Consider the following 23323-nt stretch of genomic DNA (forward strand, 5'->3'; position numbering starts at 1 on the left):
AACATGTAAAAAAAAACTCCTAAAACACGTTTAAAAAAAACTCTTAAAACAAATTTAAAAAGAAATGTAAAATGACTCCCTAAACACAACAAACAACTTCTAAAATGACTCAAACATAAAATGACTCCCAAGCGATGCACAGTGACATCTAAAACATAAATTACTCCTAAAATACGTACTAAGACTGCTAAAACATGTAAAAAAAAACCCTCCTAAAACATGTAAAAAAAACTCTTAAAACAAATTAAAAACACATTTAAAATGACTCCCTAAACACAACAAACAACTTCTAAAATGACTCAAACATAAAATGACTCCCAAAAGATGCACAGTGACATCTAAAACATAAATTACTCCTAAAATACGTACTAAGACTGCTGAAACATGTAAAAAAAACTACTAAAACACGTAAAAAAACCTCTTAAAAAAAATTAAAAACACATTTAAAATGACTCCCTAAACACAACAAACAACTTCTAAAATGACTCAAACATAAAATGACTCCCAAGAGATGCACAGTGACATCTAAAACATAAAATACTCCTAAAATACGTACTAAGACTGCTAAAACATGTAAAAAAAAAAAACTCCTAAAACACGTAAAAAAACCTCTTAAAACAAATTAAAAACACATTTAAAATGACTCCCTAAACACAACAAACAACTTCTAAAATGACTCAAACATAAAATGACTCCCAAGAGATGCACAGTGACATCTAAAACATAAATTACTCCTAAAATACGTACTAAGACTGCTGAAACATGTAAAAAAAAAATACTAAAACACGTAAAAAAAACTCTTAAAACAAATTAAAAACACATTTAAAATGACTCCCTAAACACAACAAACAACTTCTAAAATGACTCAAACATAAAATGACTCCCAAGAGATGCACAGTGACATCTAAAACATAAATTACTCCTAAAATACGTACTAAGACTGCTAAAACATGTAAAAAAAACACCTCCTAAAACACGTAAAAAAAAACTCTTAAAACAAATTAAAAACACATTTAAAATGACTCCCTAAACACAACAAACAACTTCTAAAATGACTCAAACATAAAATGACTCCCAAGAGATGCACAGTGACATCTAAAACATAAATTACTCCTAAAATACGTACTAAGACCGCTAAAACATGTAAAAAAAACCCTCCTAAAACACGTAAAAAAAACTCTTAGAACAAATTAAAAACACATTTAAAATGACTCCCTAAACACAACAAACAACTTCTAAAATGACTCAAACATAAAATGACTCCCAAGAGATGCACAGTGACATCTAAAACATAAATTACTCCTAAAATACGTACTAAGACTGCTGAAACATGTAAAAACTACTAAAACACGTAAAAAAAAACTCTTAAAACAAATTAAAAACACATTTAAAATGACTCCCTAAACACAACAAACAACTTCTAAAATGACTCAAACATAAAATGACTCTCAAGAGATGCACAGTGACTTCTAAAACATAAATTACTCCTAAAATACGTACTAAGACTGCTAAAACATGTAAAAAAAACACCTCCTAAAACACGTAAAAAAAACCTCTTAAAACAAATTAAAAACACATTTAAAATGACTCCCTAAACACAACAAACAACTTCTAAAATGACTATACATAAAATGACTCCCAAGAGATGCACAGTGACATCTAAAGCATAAATTACTCCTAAAATACGTACTAAGACTGCTAAAACATGTAAAAAAAACCCTCCTAAAACACGTAAAAAAAACTCTTAAAACAAATTAAAAACACATTTAAAATGACTCCCTAAACACAACAAACAACTTCTAAAATGACTCAAACATAAAATGACTCCCAAGAGATGCACAGTGACATCTAAAACATAAAACACTCCTAAAATACATACTAAGACTGCTAAAACATGTAAAAAACAAAAAACTAACTCCTAAAACACGTAAAAAAACTCTTAAAACAAATTAAAAACACAGAATGATGTGTTTGCATCCTTTGTGAGCCCATTTGGTGGCCTTGTAGGTGAACAGTGAAGGTGAATGGAAGACTTGGAGGATAAAAATGTATGGGTGTGCATCATCAGTCGTGTTAACAATAACAATAATGTGGGATTTAGGATAAAACACTGAATATTGACCACATGAATGTCACGCCTCTTTTACTCACGGTATAGCTCAGTTGGTAGAGCGGCCGTGCCAGCAACCTGACGGTTCTAGGTTAGATCCCCACTTCTGCCATCCTAGTGACAGCTCTTGTGTCCTTGGGCAAGACACTTTACCCACCTGCTCTCAGTGCCACCCACTCTGGTTTAAATGGAATTTATCATATTTTTCGGAGTATAAATTGTATAAGTCTATGTATAAGAAGACCTAATGAGCCTTTTTGAACGTGTAAAACTAATATTCTGATCACTTAATTGCATGTTTTTGTTACTCTGGTCTGTGATTACTTTATCAATCAGTCAATGTTTATTTATGTAGCCCGAAATCACAAGTCTCAAAGGGCTGCAAGAAAAACTTTAAAACTCATATATTAAAAAGTTAAGTCACACTGATAGTCTCACACACACACACACACACACACACACACACACACACACACACACACACACACACACACACACACACACACGAGGTGTGGTGAAATGATCCTCTGCATTTGACCCATTCCCTGGGAGGTGAGGGGAGCAGTGAGCAGTAGCGTTGGCCGCGCTCAGGAATCATTTTGGGTGATTTAACACCCAATTCCAAGCCTTGATGCTGAGTGTTTAGCGGGGAGGTAAATGGGTCCCATTTTTATAGTCTTTGGTATGACTCCATGGTTAAAGATTACCACCCCTGGAAAAAAAATGGAATCCCCAATCTCAGAATGTTCATTCAGTTGTTTATCTACCGCAATGGTTCCCAAACTTTTGTTGGCTGGCGCCCCCTTGGCTCCCCAGTGAATTCCTAGCGCCCCCCCACAGACATATGGAAACAAACACCTCTTTCTTGATATTTGGTATGCTGCAATTTGAAAAGAGAAAGGTTAAACACAAATGTGTATTTCACAAATAAAACCCAATTTAGTAAACCAATTTATTTTTTAGCAGTTTTAACTGTTTCAGCAACATAGAATGGTAAATAAACATTCCACCAGTAACCTTCATTGTCTCACACTTAATATTAATGGGATGGATGTGCTTGGTGCAGGGACATAAGCTTCTCAACATCAGGCTGGAACTCACTAAGAAGAAGTCGTAGATCCCCGCGGTCAGTAATTTTCAGTCGGTTTCTTTGCTTGGAAAGAAGCAAGGTGACTGCACTGAAGCCCCGTTCTACTAAATATGATGTTGGGAAGGCAATAAAGTACATCTTGACCTTGTTCCACAGCACTTGGTAGCAGTCAGAGATTTTTTTTTGTAACCAAAAATCTTGATATGACTTTTTGAAAATTCTGAACATTACAAGCTTGAAATTACAAACCTGAGCTTTTGCTTTTGTAGTCTATGCTGTCGGATCTGACTGGGCCAGAGCGGCGTGTGGTAACCGGACCCTGATGCGTCGTCCACTGACTCGTCCTGCTGCACGTGTTGTGTACAAATCGTCAAACAAACGTTCGAACTTCTGACTTCGACTTCGGACTGCCGCCCCCCTACCGCCCCCTTCTTTCTCACCGCCCCCCCAGATCTTTCCACTGCCCCCAGGGGGGCGGTACCGCCCACTTTGGGAACCACTGATCTACCGTATTTTTCGGAGTATAAGTCGCACCTGCCGAAAATGCATAATAGAGAAGGAAAAAAACATATATAAGTCGAATTTTTTGTGGGAAATGTATTTGATAAAAGCCAACAGCAAGAATAGACATTTAAAAGGCAATTTAAAATAAATAAAGAATAGTGAAGAACAGGCTGAATAAGTGTAGGTTATATGAGGCAAACATATTATGGTAAGAGTCATTCAAATAACTATAACATATAGAACATGCTATACCTTTATCAAACTATCTCTCACTCCTAATCCATAAATCCCATGAAATCATATACGTCTAGTCTCTTACATGAATGAGATAGATAATAATATTTGATGTTTTACAGTAATGTGTTAATAATTTCACACATGAGTGTAAGTCGCACCAACCTATGAAAAAAACTGCGACTTATAGTCGGACAAATACGGTAGATATTGGGTTTCACTATGTAAAATACCTTTGAGTCACTAGAGAAAAGCGCTATATAAATTCACTTCACTCACACCCCCCTTCTCGATTGACATTAGAAAACACAACAAATGTGGTGAAAAACTGAGGAATATGATTGCGAAGGGTTAAAAAAAACCCGCCTACAATCTTGATATATTATAACTTTCCTTGCAGAACTTTGTTGTAAAAATGTCCTTCCGCGTCTGTCCTTGACACTCACATTGCAGGCTGGCCGCTCTGGAAACAAACCACGGCCACACTGCTTGATGCCTCGTCTGAGCTGCTGTGACCTACATACCATAGTAACTCATTTAGATTACCAAATTAACTAGTAGGGCTGGGCAATATGGTCTTTTTTTAATATCTGGATATTTGTAGGCCATGTCACGATACAGCATACATATCTCCATATTTTGCCTTAGCCTTGAATGAACACTTGATGTATATAATCACAGCAGTATGATGATTCTATGTGTCTACATTCAAACATTCTTCTTCATACTGCATTCATATATGCTACTTTTAAACTTTCATGCAAAGAGGAAAATCACAACTAAAAGTGTATTTATTAAACAGTTATTAAGCAGTGGCACAAACATTCATGTCATTCCCAAAACAGAAAGTGCAAGATTGTCAGAGACATTTTAAAACAAGCTATGAGTGCACTTTTGTGCATGATGTCACTAAGATGACATATCAAAACAACACTATATTAAAGTGCAGTTTTTGTACAGAACACCACTACAATAGTTTAAAACAAATGCACTTTTGTGCATGATGTCACACAATAAGAGACAAATAAGAATGAGCTGCATAATAGGACATCAAATAGTGTATGTCCTTCACTATGTGGTAGGTTCCTGCGGACGTTATCTCCTTCTGTTGACTATTTTTTTCATAGGCTGTTGATGTGGAAATGGTTGCTTCAGCATTTTGTGGGGGTGGCGCCGAACGGAGATGTTGACATGCAGAGTTTCAAGCACTCTTCATTCTCTAGTGGGTGACTTTTCAAATGATGCTACATTAGCAGTGCTGCTACTTTTTGTAGCAATGGTTTTGCCGCGTACTTCCTCAACATCTTCCCGCTTGAAGCCAAACCACCGCCAGACGATGGACCCCCTGCTGTTTTTCGTGGGAATTAATTCTTCCTTCATTTGTTACCAGATTCACACCTTCTCTCTCTGGTATTACCACCCGCACCGCACCGTTAACATCACAGTTAACTTTACCATGTCGCTACCTCTTTGCTCCACGGGAGCGTGTGACGTTGCACACGTGATTCATGTAAGAAGGTGCGCTCGTTTTATGTCTGAGAAGGAGAGAAGAAAAAGAATGAGAAGAGCCTGTAGTGTAATGCCTGCAGCTAAAAGCAACTGCCTGAGAACGTATACTCCAATATCACGATAGTCATTTTCTATATCGCAGAGACAAACCTGCGATATCGATATATCGCCCAGCCCTATCGTCAACATAAAAGTGCATATTGGCATCAGCGAAATGTTGTTCGAGATCATTGATGTGCAAGATAAAAGAGGGGCCCCAAAACAGATCCCTGAGGCACCCCATTATGAAGAGTGACAAATTCCGAACAACACCGGGTCCTGTTTTGTATAAGCGACGAAACATCCTGTGTTTTGATTTTAAAATGGCGTGGTCTAACGCGTTTGAGAGCACAATAAAAAGTGGGAAATTACCAATCACTACAGTGATGTCATTTACCACCCTCATTGTCGCAGTGATAATGCTGTGCTTTTTTCTGAAGCCTCATTGATATTAATGAGTGAATTTGAATCGAGAAACTCTTTGGTAAGACACATGCATTTGATATTGGCCTAGTTTGTAAGAACTGATGGATCACATCGGTGGTCACTCAAGTATGACGATCCTCCTGGTAGGGGTGTATCCCTAAATGGAGGATGCCTGTGTGTGACTTTGTTTGACGTGGGGAGACTGGTGCACAGACAGTCATCACGCCATCCTTGACAGAATCGGGTCAGGGTCCAGTGGGATGGGGTCCAAGACGACTGGGGACCCTTTTCTGCTGCAGCCCTCCCCCGCCGTTGTGGTAGTTCTTAAATCTTCCGCCTGCTCTGCCGTTGACTGGCTTGGGGCAGTCAGGTACTAGGATTTTGCCAAGGGCCACCTGGGGTAACAGTAGTAAAAGGCCTAACCTCGTAGTGCTCCAAGACCCCATGGAGGAGCCGGATGCACTTTGACGTCTTGCCCAGGAATAACTGCTGGATCACCTTTTGAAAAATGGAGGACAGAACCGATTGAATGTCTGTTTTTAATTGAAAGTGGCTCTGATATAAAAATCAAACTGCCAGCTTTAAAAGAAACAGGCTCAATCAAGTCAGGTCCTGGGGGTTTTCTGTGGTCTAATGTTTTTACAGCTGTATGCACTTCAAGACAACAGGAGCAAAATTAAAAAGGTCTCCAGAAAACATCAGATTCTGTACAAAGAGTCCCTATAGATGTCCCGTAAGAGTCAAATAGAACCAGGCGGTAAAACAATTAAAGAATTCAGCTCAATGATAAACCTGGCACTGATTCTTGAAGCACAAATGTGGGAAAGTTGCTGTTTTTATTCAGTTTAAAACTCAAAATACAATATGCACAAATGGAGGGATTAGCCACAACTAAATAGTGCGAGCAATGGCCAGCTTGGTTATGTTGACGACCGCTTATGTGGAGGAGTCAGCCAGTCTGCGGCGTGGACGTCAAATCATGAAATCGGTTCCACTGTATGTCTTGTTTGATGAATGTGAACAACAAACCCGCAAGCATGTCACCTGTCGCCTGTTTTGCTCATTCCAGTTCAAATGCTGTGGAGTAACCCAGTACAAAGACTTTAAGGAGGAGGTGTGGCCACCAGTCTGCTGCCCGAACAAAATTAATAAGAATTGCACAGACGAGGAGATCTTCCAAAAGGTACTGCCTGACATCATCTCTACTTTCAACCACCTTGCATGACTTTCACCGCAAATGTTGGTATTGATAGAAAAATTCTGGTTCTATATTTTACCTCACAAAGTTTTTTTTTTAGATAAAGGAATGTGCTAAGCCTGATACAAAACATATTTCACAGTGTATAAGCATGTCTGGATATATTGTGTATTCGTTAGAGCAGGGGTCCTCAAAGTCAATTCACCTGGGGGCCACTGGATGCAGAGTCTGGGTGAGGCTGGGCCGCAAATAATAAATAAATGTTGGATTCTCCTCAGCATGTCTAGTTGTATAATGACGTTTCATATTGTATCCCTGTGCAAATAAGATACGTCAGGGTGCCTCTGTGCTCAACAAATAATTATTGCAGCTCCCACTTTTCCTGGAATGGTCTTCAGGCTTTGAAAAAGACATGTGTTGCGTTGTGGAATATACTTGTATTAAGCCCAAGCAGGGAGAATGTTATTTCCGCAATGTGTGTCGTTCCGCTTTTCCTCCCTACAGCAACATGGCGGTCGGCGGATAATCACCGGGAAAGTCATGGGATGGCGAGGGCAAAGAAGTGACGGCCCGGAGTTTTATCCGGCGTCTTGTAGGAATATTAATAATAATAATAATTGATTTTATTTTTGAGAATCATTTTACATTGAGTAAATAACTAAGTGCTAGTGTTTAAAAAATAATAAGATAATTAAAAAAAATAAAAAACCCGAACAGCCTAATAGCTAGAAATAGAAAAGGCTTTTTTAAAAAGAAGCTTTCTTAAGCCATTTTTTTTAAAGCATCCAGTCTGTGGTGCCCTCAGGTGGTCAGGGAGAGCATTCCACAGACTGTGAGCAGAATGCCCGGTCTCCCATAGTTCGCAGCTTTGTCCTTGGAGGTTGGAGGAGGTTAGCCTGGAGCGGAGGTGTCGGGTGGGGGATTTAGGGGTTAGTAGTTCCTTGAGGTAGACGGGGGCCTTTCCATGGAGGCACTGGTGGTTTATTGGGGAGACTTTATATTCAATCCTGAGTGGAACAGGAAGCCAGTGAAGGGATTTGCGAGTTGGTTTGATATGGTCGTGCACTCTCATTCGGATCCTAGCAGCACTTTTCTGTATGTACTGCAGCTTCTGAATGGATATAAATATATGTAGTGTTCATCGTGTGAGGCAACGCAAACTAAACAATAATTATAAAAAAAATAATTGAATTTTTCCGTTTATCGGGGATGGTCACACATAAGTCGCACCCCCGGCCAAACTATGAAAAAAAACTGCGACTTATAGTCCGAAAAATATATAATTAATAATGAAATCCAGAGGCAAATTCCGACATTCACTGTTACAAGTGGACCTCTGATGGCAGCCTCAAAGAAAACCACTTTGGTGTCCCTGGTCTAATCAATTCCCCGCGTTTACAGTTTGTCCGTCATGTGCTCAGCTGTTGTTTGTTGTGTTTCCACAGGGTTGTTACGATGTACTCTTCCACCGCTACGACAAATACATCTATTCAATTGCAGGCTTCTCCGTGATAATACTGTGCACTGAGGTATGGAGATTTTTTCATTCTATCCTTTTCTTTTTACTGTCTTCTGATTGTAGTCATGGCATCAAGCCGGGCCGACTTGTGGCGTAAACACTGCGATTGTTTCAAACCTCTTAAGGCCCAAGCTGTATGTTTACAAGGTTTTTTATTTATTTCTCTTTGCTATTTGGGCTTTTTGGACCCTAATGAAAATCAAAACTCAGAATCATCTTTTGAAATGATGTACTTATTAGTCCATAAGTACACAAACGTGTACATCATGTTTAGTGACAGGCTAATTCTTATTTTTACAGTTGTATGTTAGTCTTCTGCCACCACCAAATGGCAGTATAAATGTCCACATAAGTGGCCATAAGACCCCGATTCAGTAGTGTACACCATTTTGGAAATAAGAGCACACATGTGGCCACTGAGCCTTCATTAAGGCCACAAGCGTGGGGGTCACATGATCATGGCCTGGGATTTTGCAAAGATTTGAAGATACATACAGTATAGGCCAAAAGTTTGTGGACACACCTTCTTTATTTTCATGACTATTTACATTGTCAACAAAAAAGGACATGTTTTATTATTCTGGTTTCTTCAAAATAGCCACACTCTTTTGGCATTCTCTCGAAGCTTCAAGAGGTAGTCAACTGAATTGGTTTTCACTTCACAGGTGTGCTTGAAGCTCATGGAGAGAATGCCAAGAGTTTGCAAAGCAGTAATCAGAGCAAAGGGTGGCTATTTTGAAGAAACTAGAATATAAAACGTGTTTTCAGTTATTTCTGTAGTGTATATATATTTTTCATTTCATTTCAATCTGTCAGTTATAAAATACGACAACCTACATAACCTACTCAGTGGTCTAGTGGTGAGAGTGTCCGCCCTGAGATGGGTAGGTTGTGAGTTCAAACCCTGGCCGAGTCATACCAGAGACTATAAAAATGGGAGCCATTACCTCCCTGTGTTTTGAAGACTCTGCATCAAGGCTTGGAATTGGGGGTTAAATCACCAAAAATGATTCCCGTGCCCGGCCACCGCCGCTGCTCACTGCTCCCCTCACCTGCCATGGGTCAAATGCATGTGTGTGTGTGACATACTTTTAACTTTAACCCAAAAGTTTTGTTTTTAAAGTTCAATAATAATCTGTCCGATATGAAATAATCAGTCGGTTATAAAGTACGACAAAAGTTTTGCTTTTAAAGTTCGATAATAAGGTCATTTGAATCAAATTAAGAATATGTGACACTTGTAAAAATGCAAAATGGTTCATTCCTCGTCATCAAAGCTGGCATTCAAACACAGCACCAACATTTTGGTTAGCAGCATGTGACAGAACAGAGTTTGGCAACCCGCGGCTCCGGAGCAGCATGCGGTTCTTTGATCACTCTGATGTGGCTCAGCTGCTAAATTGCTGACCCCAACGATTATTCCGTGAGGTTTCTGGATTTAAGTGCATCTCTCAGAAAATCACATTCTCCAATTTTCACCTGGACTTCGATATTAAGGGTGTGCAGTGATGCCAACGCCTTTAACCTCCTCTACAACATGTCGTCGTGCCCGCTTTTACACCACGTGATCTGCTTGCCGACCGGTCACATTCTATATCTCGTGTCTGTTAACACACAAGTGACTGCAACGCATACTTACTCAACAGCCATACAGGTCACACTGAGGGTTATAATATAAACAACTTTAACACTCTTACTAATATGCGCCACACTGTAAATCCACACCAAACAATAATGACACACATTTCGGGAGAACACAACTGAACAAATACCCAGAATCCCATGCATCCCTACTCTTCCAGGCTACATTATACACCCCCGCTAGCACCAAACCCCTCCCCCCCAACCCCGCCCACCTCAACCGACACACGGAGGGGGTGAGGGGATTTGGTGCTTGCTGGGGTGTATAATATAGCGCGGAAGAGTAGGGATTGTTGTTTAAACTGGAACCATCAGTGTAACCTGTATGGCTATTAAACAATTTTGCCTTGCATTCACTTGTGCATGTGTCAGCAGAAGCCTCATACGACATGTGACTGGGCTGGCAAGCTGATTGAACGTGTTGTAGAGGGCGCCAAAGGCAGCGCCTTCATAGGATGCCCTTATTGTTATTTGAGGAAAATCCTGCAAGCATTCGCGAGAATGGTTGATCTGACATTGGGTAGTCTCTCGGAACATTCGGGAGGGTTGGCAAGTGTGACGCTGTCAAGTGGTATTTATATAAAACCATATTAAATCATATTAAGGTGTGGGCTGCGTGTCTGAGACCCCCGGTTTATACATAGGACAAAGTAAAAAAAACTCTGTATGCAGTGTGATTTCATTTTGAATTTCTAGTAAGGGAAGTCGGGTAAGGGAAGTCGTCAAGACAGATCCGTAACTTCGGGACAAGGATTGGCTCTAAGGGCTGGGTCGGTCGGGCTGGGGTGCGAAGCGGGGCTGGGGCACGTGCCGCGGCTGGGGGAGCCATCGTCCCGCCGCCTGTTCGGACCCGCGGTTGCGTGCGGCGCGTCCGCGCCGGTGGCCTCGGTCGCTCTTACCGCCCGCGTGCGTTGGCCCCCCCTCACCGGGGGGTCGGCCGCGCGGGCAATGGGGGGCGGCCGTACCGCCGGTGCCGGGCGCGTGTCGCCGGCCGCGGGGACGGCGGGCCAGGCGGGGTGTCGGTGCGGTGGTGACCCTGGACGTGCGTCGGGCCCTTCTCGCGGATCACCTCAGCTACGGCTCCCGGTGGGGCCCTCTCGGGAAACGGGGCCGCGGCTCCGGACCCCGGCGAGGCGTCCTGCCGTGTGGCCTTGGCTGGCGCCTAGCAGTTGACTTAGAACTGGTGCGGACCAGGGGAATCCGACTGTTTAATTAAAACAAAGCATCGCGATGGCCCGCGACGGGTGTTGACTCGATGTGATTTCTGCCCAGTGCTCTGAATGTCAAAGTGAAGAAATTCATTGAAGCGCGGGTAAACGGCGGGAGTAACTAGACTATAAGGTAGCCAAATACCTCGTCATTTAATTAGTGACGCGCATGAATGGATGAATGAGATTCCCACTGTCCCTACCCACTATCTAGCGAAACCACAGCCAAGGGAACGGGCTTGGCAGAATCAGCGGGGAAATAAGACCCTGTTGAGCTTGACACTAGTCTGCAACTGTGAAGAGACATGAGGGGTGTAGAATAAGTGGGAGGCCCCGTGCGGGGCTCCGGCCCCAGGGCGTCGCAAGTGAAATACCACTGCCCTTAATGAGCAGTGGATGAAACGCACGATATAAAGATATCCAAGGAACCTGGGGAACCCTGTTACGAGCCCTGGCGGGTGCATGGTGGGTACAGTGATGGGCCCTTGTGTGCGCGTGTGGGGGGGCGGACAGGCCCACTGCATGTGGGGTGACCCCTGTTACGAGTCCTTAGTGGGCGCGGGCACAAATATCCTAGTGGATCTGTGTTGCGCCTACGGTGGATGGATTTTGTGAAACGGGTCAAAATTGCTAGTTGAGTGGTAAAGGTTGCCGACCCCTGTGATAGAAGAAAGGTAAACATACAATGATGTATGATATTTGCGGCAGTTACTCACTTTTGCACATACATGTGGTGCATTTTAGGACCCTCGAATCAAGGTCAAGGTATAGCGCCGCCATCAGGCTGCAGCCCTTTTGACGGTTGCGGACGCCTGTGCCGCGCGCGCCAGGTAGAAGGTAGGGGGCTTTGGAACGATCTGAAGTCCGCCGCCCATGCCACGAGGCCGTGAGACTTCTGCATATCAACCCCAACGCATGGCCCGCCGAGGCGCGCTGCTTTCGGGCCGTGAGGACCCGCCATCGGTCACGGAGCCCGCCGTGCCACATGCGCCAAGGGGCAGGTCTTGACCCGCCCCAAAGCCCTGAGACTTCTGCGTTAATTCCCCATACCACGCGGCGCCGCCGGGTTGCAGCCCATCCGGTGGTTGCGGAGCCCACCTGTGGCGCGCGCGCCAAAGGGCCGGCCGAGACCCGCCCCAAAGCCCTGAGACGTCTGCGTTAAATTCCCCATACCATGCGACACCACCGGCATCGTCTGTGCCGCGGGCGCCAGCTGGAGTGGGAGGGGACGGGCCGAAGCCCGCCCTCACGCCACGAGGCCCTGAGACTCTTGCATATTAACCCTGACGCATGGCTCGCCGGGTCGGGACGTGAGGACCCGCCATCGGTCACGGAGCCCGCCGTCCCACATGCGCCAAGGGGCAGGTCTCGACCCGTTCCAAAACCCTAAGACTTCTGCGTTAATTCCCCATGCCACGTGCTGCCGCCGGGTTGCAGCCCATCCGATGGTTGCGGAGCCCACCTGTGGCGCGCGCGCCAAAGGGCTGGCCGAGACCCGCCCCAAAGCCCTGAGACATCTGCGTTAAATTCCCCATACCATGCGACACCGCCAGGATCGTCTGTGCCGCGGGCGCCAGCTGGAGTGGGAGGGGGCGGGCTTCGCCACAAGGCCCTGAGACTCTTGCATATCAACCCTGACGCATGGCCCGCCGGGTCGGGACGTGAGGACCCGCCATCGGTCACAGAGCTTGCCGTGCCAAGGGGCAGGTCGAGACTTGCCCCAAAGCCCTGAGACTTCTGCGATAATTCCCCATACCACGCGATACCACTGGAATGGCGCCTCTGCCTTTGGGCTACAGCCCGTCCGATGGTGGCGGAGCCCGCCTGTGTCACGCGCGCCAGGTGGAGTTGGGGGGGGACGGGCCAAAGCCCACCCTCAAGGCACGAGCCCTGATACACTTGCATATCAACCCCGACGCATGGCCTGCCGCCGGTCACGGAGCCCGCTGTGCCACACGCGCCAAGGGGCTGTCCGAGACCCGGCCCAAAGCCCTGAGACTTCCAGAATATTTGCTACATCAGAGATGGGAAAGTTAACAAATCCATGCTTCACCTGGGTTGTCTGAATGTTCAAGGACCGTAGTCCAGGAGTAGAATGAGGTCATTGAGGGATGGATAAATCGATTGGCTTTGCACGACGCCGGGTCAGTTTCATGAAGAGTTTAACAGACTGGGTTGCCATTAGCATGGACTTTTTAGACACCAGTTTTGCAATCTTAGTACGTCTTGTCTTCCAGATACCCAGCAGTTCAAGAACCTGGTCGTTGTTGTCGTGCCGTTTGCCGCGTAGGCCATCTAGAAAGCCATGTACGCTCACTTCCACAATACTTTACGCTACAAAAAAAGGGGAAATTTGACAGATTCATAACCACATATTTTATAGCAAATGACTGCAATGCAGCTGAGGTAGGCTCCAGCTCTGCCCGCCTCCCCAAAATGGGACAAGAGGTAGAAAATGGATTGTGTAATGGTTGTAATGAAAACTCCCATTCTGGCTACTAAAACCTCTAAAGACATGTGTGGACAGCACCTTTTATTTCCAAAATGGTGTACACTACTGAATTGGGGTCTTATGGCCACTTACGTGGACACTCATACTGCCATCTGGTGGTGTTAGAAGATTATAACATACGATGCAATTTGGGGAAAAAAAAGTGTAAAAATAAGAATTAGCATGTCACTACACATGAAGTATACGTTTGTGTACTTATGGACTAAGTACATCATATCTAAAGATGATTCTTAGTTTTTATTCTAATTAGGGTTCAATAAGCCCAAATAGCAGAGAGAAATAAAAAAGTGTGTAAACAAAAAGCTTGGGACTTAAGAAAGTGCAGTTTGAATAATCACACAGATGCCTCGGGGGTGCTAACTTTCCAATGTATTTGAAGTCTTCTATACCACCCTCTAGCGGCCTCTCGCACGTTAACTTCGGGTGTTGTTGGCTAAAAATAGCGATTTGGATAGTTAGCATTAGCTATCATTGAATCATAACATGACTGCAAATGGTTTGTTGCTTCTGTTGGCCGTGCGCCCCCTGTTGACAGGACAGGGGGACTTTAATTTGTGCAGAAAAACAAAATGTTACACAAACTTAGTAATTGTGAAAAATACAAACATTTTAACACACATATTCTGGTAAACCATTATTGGCAACAGTGGTGTTCTTTTTTCTATTTTTTGCTTTGGCAAATGTAACTGCGAGGAAGTTGCAAACAGCCCCTTTAATATTTAATGTCGGCGTTATTATGTCAAAAAATGCATCTTTTTTTAGTAATTTAGTGGGATTTTGAGATGTTTTAGAGAGCAATTACCCCCCTAAAAATGTTTAATGAGTAGTGCATGTAAAGAAACTGTTGATGTTCTGTGTGGAGTGGGTGTTCCACTGGAGTCTACTACTAATAATAATGATGAATCATTAATAATTGAAGACAAAATTTTAGCCACAAATTAAAATCCCCGCAGAGCCTGCCTGACAAACTTTTTGTGTGACAAGATTGCCATCTGGTGGTATTATTACACAACACATGTGTGACTGTGCTGACCTGCCAGTCTGTAGTTGAATATTAGTTATGTTAGTGAGTAGTTTCATGGTAGTTTAGTCTATTAGTAAGTAAGTTGCCTATTAGTTTAGTCTATCAGTGAGTAATTTCTTATTAGTTTAGACTTTTAGTGAGTAATTTCATATTTAGTCTATTAGTGAGTAATTTCATATTAGTTTAGTCCATTAGTGAGTAGTTTCCTATTAGTTTAGACTTTTAGTGAGTAGTTTCATATTAGTTTAGTCTATTAGTGAGTAGTTTCCGATTAGTTTAGACTTTTAGCGAGTAGTTTCATATTAGTTTGGTCTTCATGTGAAGGGACCATGCACACAGTCATGAAGTTTTAAGACGTTTTCCGCAACAGATTGTAGCAAAACAGCTCCTTTTCATCCGCAGGTTACATGAAATAAAATATACAATAACATGCAGTCAAATCAGAATCCGAATCAGACATACTTTATTAATTCCCGAGGAGAAATTTTAATTTTTAGCACAAACCCATTCAAGATCAGACACACATTACAGGAGAACAGGATCACTGACAGGTCTGCCGGCTTCCAGCACCCCTTACAAAAAAGGTGAAATACTGGTAAACGTGGGAGGAATGGGAGAAAATAGAAGAAAAGATTAAAATAAAATAAAATACAAAAACCGGTCTAAGCCTGGGCCCCTGGAGAGGGGGTCCAGACTGAGGCCAAGGGAAAACAACAGCTCATAGCCATAGTACACATCCCTCTCACATGTGTGTAAGAGGGAAACATCAACATCAAATACATTATTAAAGCAGCAGATACAACCAGACACTTCTACATCCAGTTATGAATAAAAAGTAAAAGAAACATATCCACTGTGGTGGCCTCTGCGGTGTTCCACGCCATTGTCCGCTTTCGTGGAGGGAGCATGGCCAGAGACAGGAGCAGACCCAACAAAGCAACCAAGAGAGCCGACTCCACTCAGCCGCCAACCACCTCTCAGCCAGTGTCCAGTCCGCATGGATGAGTGAGGATACGTTCAAGGAGACTGAGGTGTCCGATACCTGCTCATTCAGCTGAGACACTGAAGCTTGTCCGTCCTGGCGCTCAGTGCTAGCTCCGCAGTCCTGTCTCTTCATCCACATCTCCTCCAGTCTCTCCAAACTCTGCAGTCCTGTCCCTTCATCCACATCTCCTCCAGTCTCTCCAAACTCTGCAGCCCTGTCCCTTCATCCACATCTCCTCCAGTCTCTCCAAACTCTGCAGCCCTGTCCCTTCATCCACATCTCCTCCAGTCTCTCCAAACTCTGCAGCCCTGTCCCTTCATCCACATCTCCTCCAGTCTCTCCAAACTCTGCAGCCTTGTCTCTTCATCCACATCTCCTCCAGTCTCTCCAAACTCTGCAGCCCTGTCCCTTCATCCACATCTCCGCCAGTCTCTCCAAACTCTGCAGCCCTGTCCCTTCATCCACATCTCCTCCAGTCTCTCCAAACTCTGCAGCCTTGTCTCTTCATCCACATCTCCTCCAGTCTCTCCAAACTCTGCAGCCCTGTCCCTTCATCCACATCTCCTCCAGTCTCTCCAAACTCTGCAGCCCTGTCCCTTCATCCACATCTCCTCCAGTCTCTCCAAACTCTGCAGCCCTGTCCCTTCATCCACATCTTCTCCAGTCTCTCCAAACTCTGCAGCCTTGTCTCTTCATCCACATCTCCTCCAGTCTCTCCAAACTCTGCAGCCCTGTCCCTTCATCCACATCTCCTCCAGTCTCTCCAAACTCTGCAGCCCTGTCCCTTCATCCACATCTCCTCCAGTCCCTCCAAACTCTGCAGCCCTGTCCCTTCATCCACATCTCCTCCAGTCTCTCCAAACTCTGCAGCCTTGTCTCTTCATCCACATCTCCTCCAGTCTCTCCAAACTCTGCAGCCCTGTCTCTTCATCCACATCTCCTCCAGTCTCTCCAAACTCTGCAGCCCTGTCTCTTCATCCACATCTCCTCCAGTCTCTCCAAACTCTGCAGTCCTGTCTCTTCATCCACATCTCCTCCAGTCTCTCCAAACTCTGCAGTCCTGTCTCTTCATCCACATCTCCTCCAGTCTCTCCAAACCATTGTCACACCGTCCCAAAGGGTCCCGGACCAACAGGCAAAAAAATATAAGACATGAAAAGAAGAGGGAAAAACACAAGGATGCTACAAGAGCACAGAACTCCTGTTACCAGCAGCCACTACAGCAGCGCCATCTTGGGGGGAAAAAAGACAATGACAACAAACATTATGCAATGGCATGTCATCAAATTACAACAAACATACTATAGCATATCATCAAATGACAACAAACATTATACTATAGCATGTCATCAAATGACAACAAACATTATACTATAGCACCAGTTAAGAACATTGACACTGGCCTACATGGTATTGTACTATAGCATGTGATCAAATGACAACAACAAACATGCTGAAATGACAACAAACATGTTGAAATGACAACAACAAACATGTTGAAATGACAACAACAAACATGTTGAAATGACAACAAACATGTTGAAATGACAACAAACATGTTGAAATGACAACAACAAACATGCTGAAATGACAACAAACATCCTGAAATGACAACAACAAACATGTTGAAATGACAACAACAAACATGTTGAAATGACAACAACAAACATGTTGAAATGACAACAACAAACATGTTGAAATGACAACAACAAACATGCTGAAATGACAACAACAAACATGCTGTAATGACAACAACAAACATGTTGAAATGACAACAACAAACATGCTGAAATGACAACAACAAACATGCTGAAATGACAACAACAAACATGTTGAAATGACAACAACAAACATGTTGAAATGACAACAACAAACATGTTGAAATGACAACAACAAACATGTTGAAATGACAACAACAAACATGTTGAAATGACAACAACAAACATGCTGAAATGACAACAACAAACATGTTGAAATGACAACAACAAACATGTTGAAATGACAACAACAAACATGTTGAAATGACAACAACAAACATGTTGAAATGACAACAACAAACATGTTGAAATGACAACAACAAACATGTTGAAATGACAACAACAAACATGCTGAAATGACAACAACAAACATGCTGAAATGACAACAACAAACATGCTGAAATGACAACAACAAACATGCTGAAATGACAACAAACATGCTGAAATGACAACAACAAAGATGTTGAAATGACAACAACAAACTGGTTGAAATGACAACAACAAACATGCTGAAATGACAACAAACATGTTGAAATGACGACAACAAACATGTTGAAATGACAACAACAAACATGTTGAAATGACAACAACAAACATGTTGAAATGACAACAACAAACATGTTGAAATGACAACAACAAACATGTTGAAATGACAACAACAAACATACAACAACAAACATGCAACAACAAACATGTTGAAATGACAACAACAAACATACAACAACAAACATGCTGAAATGACAACAAACATGTTGAAATGACAACAACAAACATGCTGAAATGACAACAACAAACATGCTGAAATGACAACAACAAACATGCTGAAATGACAACAACAAACATGCTGAAATGACAACAACAAACATGCTGAAATGACAACAACAAACATGCTAACAACAAACATGCTGAGATGACCACAACAAACATCCTGAAATGACAACAACAAACATGCTAACAACAAACATGCTGAGATGACAACAACCAACATTCTGAGATGACAACAACAAATATGCTGAAATGACCACAACAAACATGTTGAAATGACAACAACAAACATGTTGAAATGACAACAACAAACATGTTGAAATGACAACAACAAACATGTTGAAATGACAACAACAAACATGCTGAAATGACAACAACAAACATGCTGAAATGACAACAACAAACATGCTGAAATGACAACAACAAACATGCTGAAATGACAACAACAAATATGCTGAGATGACAACAACAAACATGCTGAAATGACCACAACAAACATGCTGAAATGACAACAACAAACATGCTGAAATGACAACAACAAACATGCTGAAATGACCACAACAAACATGCTGAAATGACCACAACAAACATGCTGAGATGACAACAACAAACATGCTGAGATGACAACAACAAACATGCTGAGATGACAACAACAAACATGCTGAGATGACAACAACAAATATGCTGAGATGACAACAACAAATATGCTGAAATGACCACAACAAACATGTTGAAATGACCACAACAAACATGCTGAAATGACCACAACAAACATGTTGAAATAACAACAACAAACATGCTGAAATGACAACAACAAACATGATAGATTAGGAACACTGACCTACATGCACATGACTATTTGTTGTATTTGTTGTATGTTCCAGATCTTCGCCATGTTCCTGTCTCTGATGCTCTACCAGTCCCTGCAGTAGAGGTTTGAGTTTGAGGCTCAGAAGAGCAGAAAAGGGAACTCTGGTGAAAAGCTGATAATGGACACGTGTAATTTAAGGATCGTATTTAAATAATTGGTCGGGGGAAAGAAAACATTCTTCAACTCTTGTACTTCACAGCTGGACTTTTGAGGTAACAAAGTACTCAGCCGCCCACACAAGGTGGGAGCTGCTACAGATTGTGTGTTTAGTGGAAACATGACGTTTGTGGACCAGGTCTGGCACAGACCGGGGTCGAGTAGACCGGACACGAGGACCAGAAGGCACTGACTTTTGGACGAAGACTATTTATTGTTGGCTGTTTCCCTTTCCCTTGAATATTGTATATTGTCACATTCTCACATGCAGTCTTTGTCTTCATGTTCATGCAGTCTTTGTCTTCATGTTCATGCAGTCTTTGTCTTCATGTTCATGCAGTCTGTCTTCATGTTCATGCAGTCTTTGTCTTCATGTTCATGCAGTCTTTGTCTTCATGTTCATGCAGTCTTTGTCTTCATGTTCATGCAGTCTTTGTCTTCATGTTCATGCAGTCTCTGTCTTCATGTTCATGCAGTCTCTGTCTTCATGTTCATGCGGTCTTTGTCTTCATGTTCATGCGGTCTCTGTCTTCATGTTCATGCGGTCTCTGTCTTCATGTTCATGCGGTCTCTGTCTTCATGTTCATGCAGTCTCTGTCTTCATGTTCATGCAGTCTCTGTCTTCATGTTCATGCAGTCTTTGTCTTCATGTTCATGCAGTCTTTGTCTTCATGTTCATGCAGTCTTTGTCTTCATGTTCATGCGGTCTTTGTCTTCATGTTCATGCGGTCTTTGTCTTCATGTTCATGCAGTCTTTGTCTTCATGTTCATGCGGTCTTTGTCTTCATGTTCATGCGGTCTCTGTCTTCATGTTCATGCAGTCTCTGTCTTCATGTTCATGCGGTCTCTGTCTTCATGTTCATGCGGTCTCTGTCTTCATGTTCATGCGGTCTTTGTCTTCATGTTCATGCGGTCTTTGTCTTCATGTTCATGCGGTCTTTGTCTTCATGTTCATGCAGTCTTTGTCTTCATGTTCATGCAGTCTTTGTCTTCATGTTCATGCAGTCTCTGTCTTCATGTTCATGCGGTCTCTGTCTTCATGTTCATGCGGTCTCTGTCTTCATGTTCATGCGGTCTTTGTCTTCATGTTCATGCGGTCTTTGTCTTCATGTTCATGCAGTCTTTGTCTTCATGTTCATGCAGTCTTTGTCTTCATGTTCATGCAGTCTTTGTCTTCATGTTCATGCGGTCTTTGTCTTCATGTTCATGCGGTCTTTGTCTTCATGTTCATGCAGTCTTTGTCTTCATGTTCATGCAGTCTCTGTCTTCATGTTCATGCAGTCTCTGTCTTCATGTTCATGCGGTCTCTGTCTTCATGTTCATGCGGTCTCTGTCTTCATGTTCATGCGGTCTCTGTCTTCATGTTCATGCAGTCTTTGTCTTCATGTTCATGCAGTCTTTGTCTTCATGTTCATGCGGTCTTTGTCTTCATGTTCATGCAGTCTTTGTCTTCATGTTCATGCAGTCTTTGTCTTCATGTTCATGCAGTCTCTGTCTTCATGTTCATGCAGTCTCTGTCTTCAAGTTCATGCAGTCTCTGTCTTCATGTTCATGCGGTCTCTGTCTTCATGTTCATGCAGTCTTTGTCTTCATGTTCATGCAGTCTTTGTCTTCATGTTCATGCAGTCTTTGTCTTCATGTTCATGCAGTCTTTGTCTTCATGTTCATGCAGTCTCTGCCTTCATGTTCATGCAGTCTTTGTCTTCATGTTCATGCAGTCTCTGCCTTCATGTTCATGCAGTCTTTGTCTTCATGTTCATGCAGTCTCTGCCTTCATGTTCATGCAGTCTTTGTCTTCATGTCACCTTGACAGCCGCCCACAGACCAGCCGCAGCTTGAAAGGCCACTCAGTTGTATTTTGTATTTGTTGTATTTTTTGCTATGGTGACGTTCACTGCAGTACGCTATCGTGACTTGGTGGGATTTTAGCTGTTGAAATGTTTTTGTGTATGCATTTGTATCAGATCTTGTAAATAAACGGTATTCGGAATCATTGTGTCCCGTACCTTTGGCACATTCCAAACACTTTGCTAACCTGGCGGTCGGCCAAGAAAACAACAAACAAATCTTCTGGAGTCGCAAAATAAAATGCTGTGTTAAAATGAAGGCAGCACAAAACTTTGTGTTTCAATGAGTTCCTGGCAAGCAGACAAGCTGATCCTACCAAGAAGGCTTGTAAGACCTACTCAGTGGCCTAGTGGTTAGAGTGTCCGCCCTGAGATGGGTAGGTTGTGAGTTCAAACCCCGGCCGAGTCATACCAAAGACTACAAAAATGGGAGCCATTACTTCCCTGCTTGGCACTCAGCATCAAGGCAGCATCAAGGCTTGGAATTGGGGGTTAAATCACCAAAAATGATTTCCGGGCGCGGCCACTGCTGCTGCTCACTGCTCCCCTCACTTCCCAGGGGGTGATCAAGGGTGATGGGTCAAATGCAGAGAATAATTTTGCCAAACTTAGTGTGGGTGTGTGACAATCATTGGTACTTTAACTTTAACTTAAAACTGTGTAGGGTGGGAAGCAACATGAATGTGTTCTGTTTCTTTGATGTATTGAAATCCACATATTTTGAAACTTTTGTTTCAGAAATGAAATTAGAAAAAAATGGCCCGAAAATTTATTTTGATATGCATTTAAGAACTGGAAATATAAGGAACGGAAGGGACATGGACCTTTTTTTTTTAGTTTTTTTTTACAAACAGTTGAGAAATACTATCAAAGCAAGTACAAAAAAGACATGGATTATTTTCATTATGTAGCCATAAAATTGAACCGGAAGCAGTATTTTAGGTCTCTTCTGTTCATTCTATCTCCAATTCTTAAATACAAATCAAAAAAACCCATTTGCGGCCATTTTTTATGTTTTTATTACTGAAAAAAAAGATGGACAACAATATAGTGAGACAGTTTTAAAAGGACAATAGGACTCCTGCTGAAGAAAGATGTTAGCGTTAGGCTTAAAACATGCTAAACACTAAGGAAAAGCTCAAATACTGCTTCCGGTTCAATTTGTCATCACAGATAAACACACATTTTTGCATTTTGGATGAACATTTTTTGGATTTTGTGTTTATATGGAAAAAATCTAAATCTATTAAAGGAAAACAGCACAAAATCCAATTTTATGGCAATATTTTGAGGAAAACCAAACCCTTTTTTGTTTTAAAATCAGCCATAATTAATAAAAATAAAAAAATGGCCTTAATGTTTTTTGATTTGCGTTCAGAATTGGAAGTAGAATACACAGACCTAAAAATGTGTGTTTATCTGTGATGACAAATTGAACCGGAAGCAGTATTTGAGCTTTTCCATAACGTTTAGCATGTTTTTAGCACAACGCTAACATCTTTGTTCAGCAGGAGTCCTTTAAACAGTTGTCCAACTTTTGTTTCAGAAATTAAAATAGAAAAAAAATGGCCATAAATGTGTTTTTGGATCTGCATGTAAGAATTGGAAATAGAATGAACACGGCGTGTTTTCATTCAAATATTAGCCAGGAAATTGAACTGGAAGTATATTTTAGGTCCCTTCCGTTCATTCTATTTCCAATTAAATGCAAATTTTGGCACATTCCTGCCATTTTTTTTTTCTATTTTAATGTCTGAAACTAAACTATTTAATGAGACTTTTTTTAAATGACAATAAGACGCCTGCTGAAAAAAGATGTCACTGTTATGCTAAAAAAAATAACCCAAAGGCTAAAAACTACTTTCGGTTCAATTTGTCAGCACACAAATAAACATGTATGGGATTTTTTTGTTTATTTGGAAAAATCT

General features: G+C 42.2%; 1 protein-coding gene across 3 annotated transcripts in view; it reads left to right on the forward strand.

Moving 5' to 3' along the window:
* LOC133563543 (tetraspanin-18B-like) overlaps positions 1–21538 on the forward strand; it is a 132797-nt gene extending 111259 nt beyond the window's left edge. For all 3 annotated transcript variants that reach the window (XM_061917712.1, XM_061917713.1, XM_061917714.1), the window contains 3 exons: positions 6982–7095; positions 8556–8639; positions 19406–21538. In XM_061917712.1, the coding sequence (XP_061773696.1) occupies positions 6982–7095; positions 8556–8639; positions 19406–19453 (246 nt within the window). In that variant the 3' untranslated portion in view covers positions 19454–21538. The remainder of the gene's footprint in view (positions 1–6981; positions 7096–8555; positions 8640–19405) is intronic.
* The last annotated feature ends 1785 nt before the right edge of the window (positions 21539–23323 follow it).

The sequence above is a fragment of the Nerophis ophidion genome, linkage group LG12, assembly GCF_033978795.1.
Source record: "Nerophis ophidion isolate RoL-2023_Sa linkage group LG12, RoL_Noph_v1.0, whole genome shotgun sequence".
Lineage (NCBI taxonomy): Eukaryota > Metazoa > Chordata > Actinopteri > Syngnathiformes > Syngnathidae > Nerophis > Nerophis ophidion.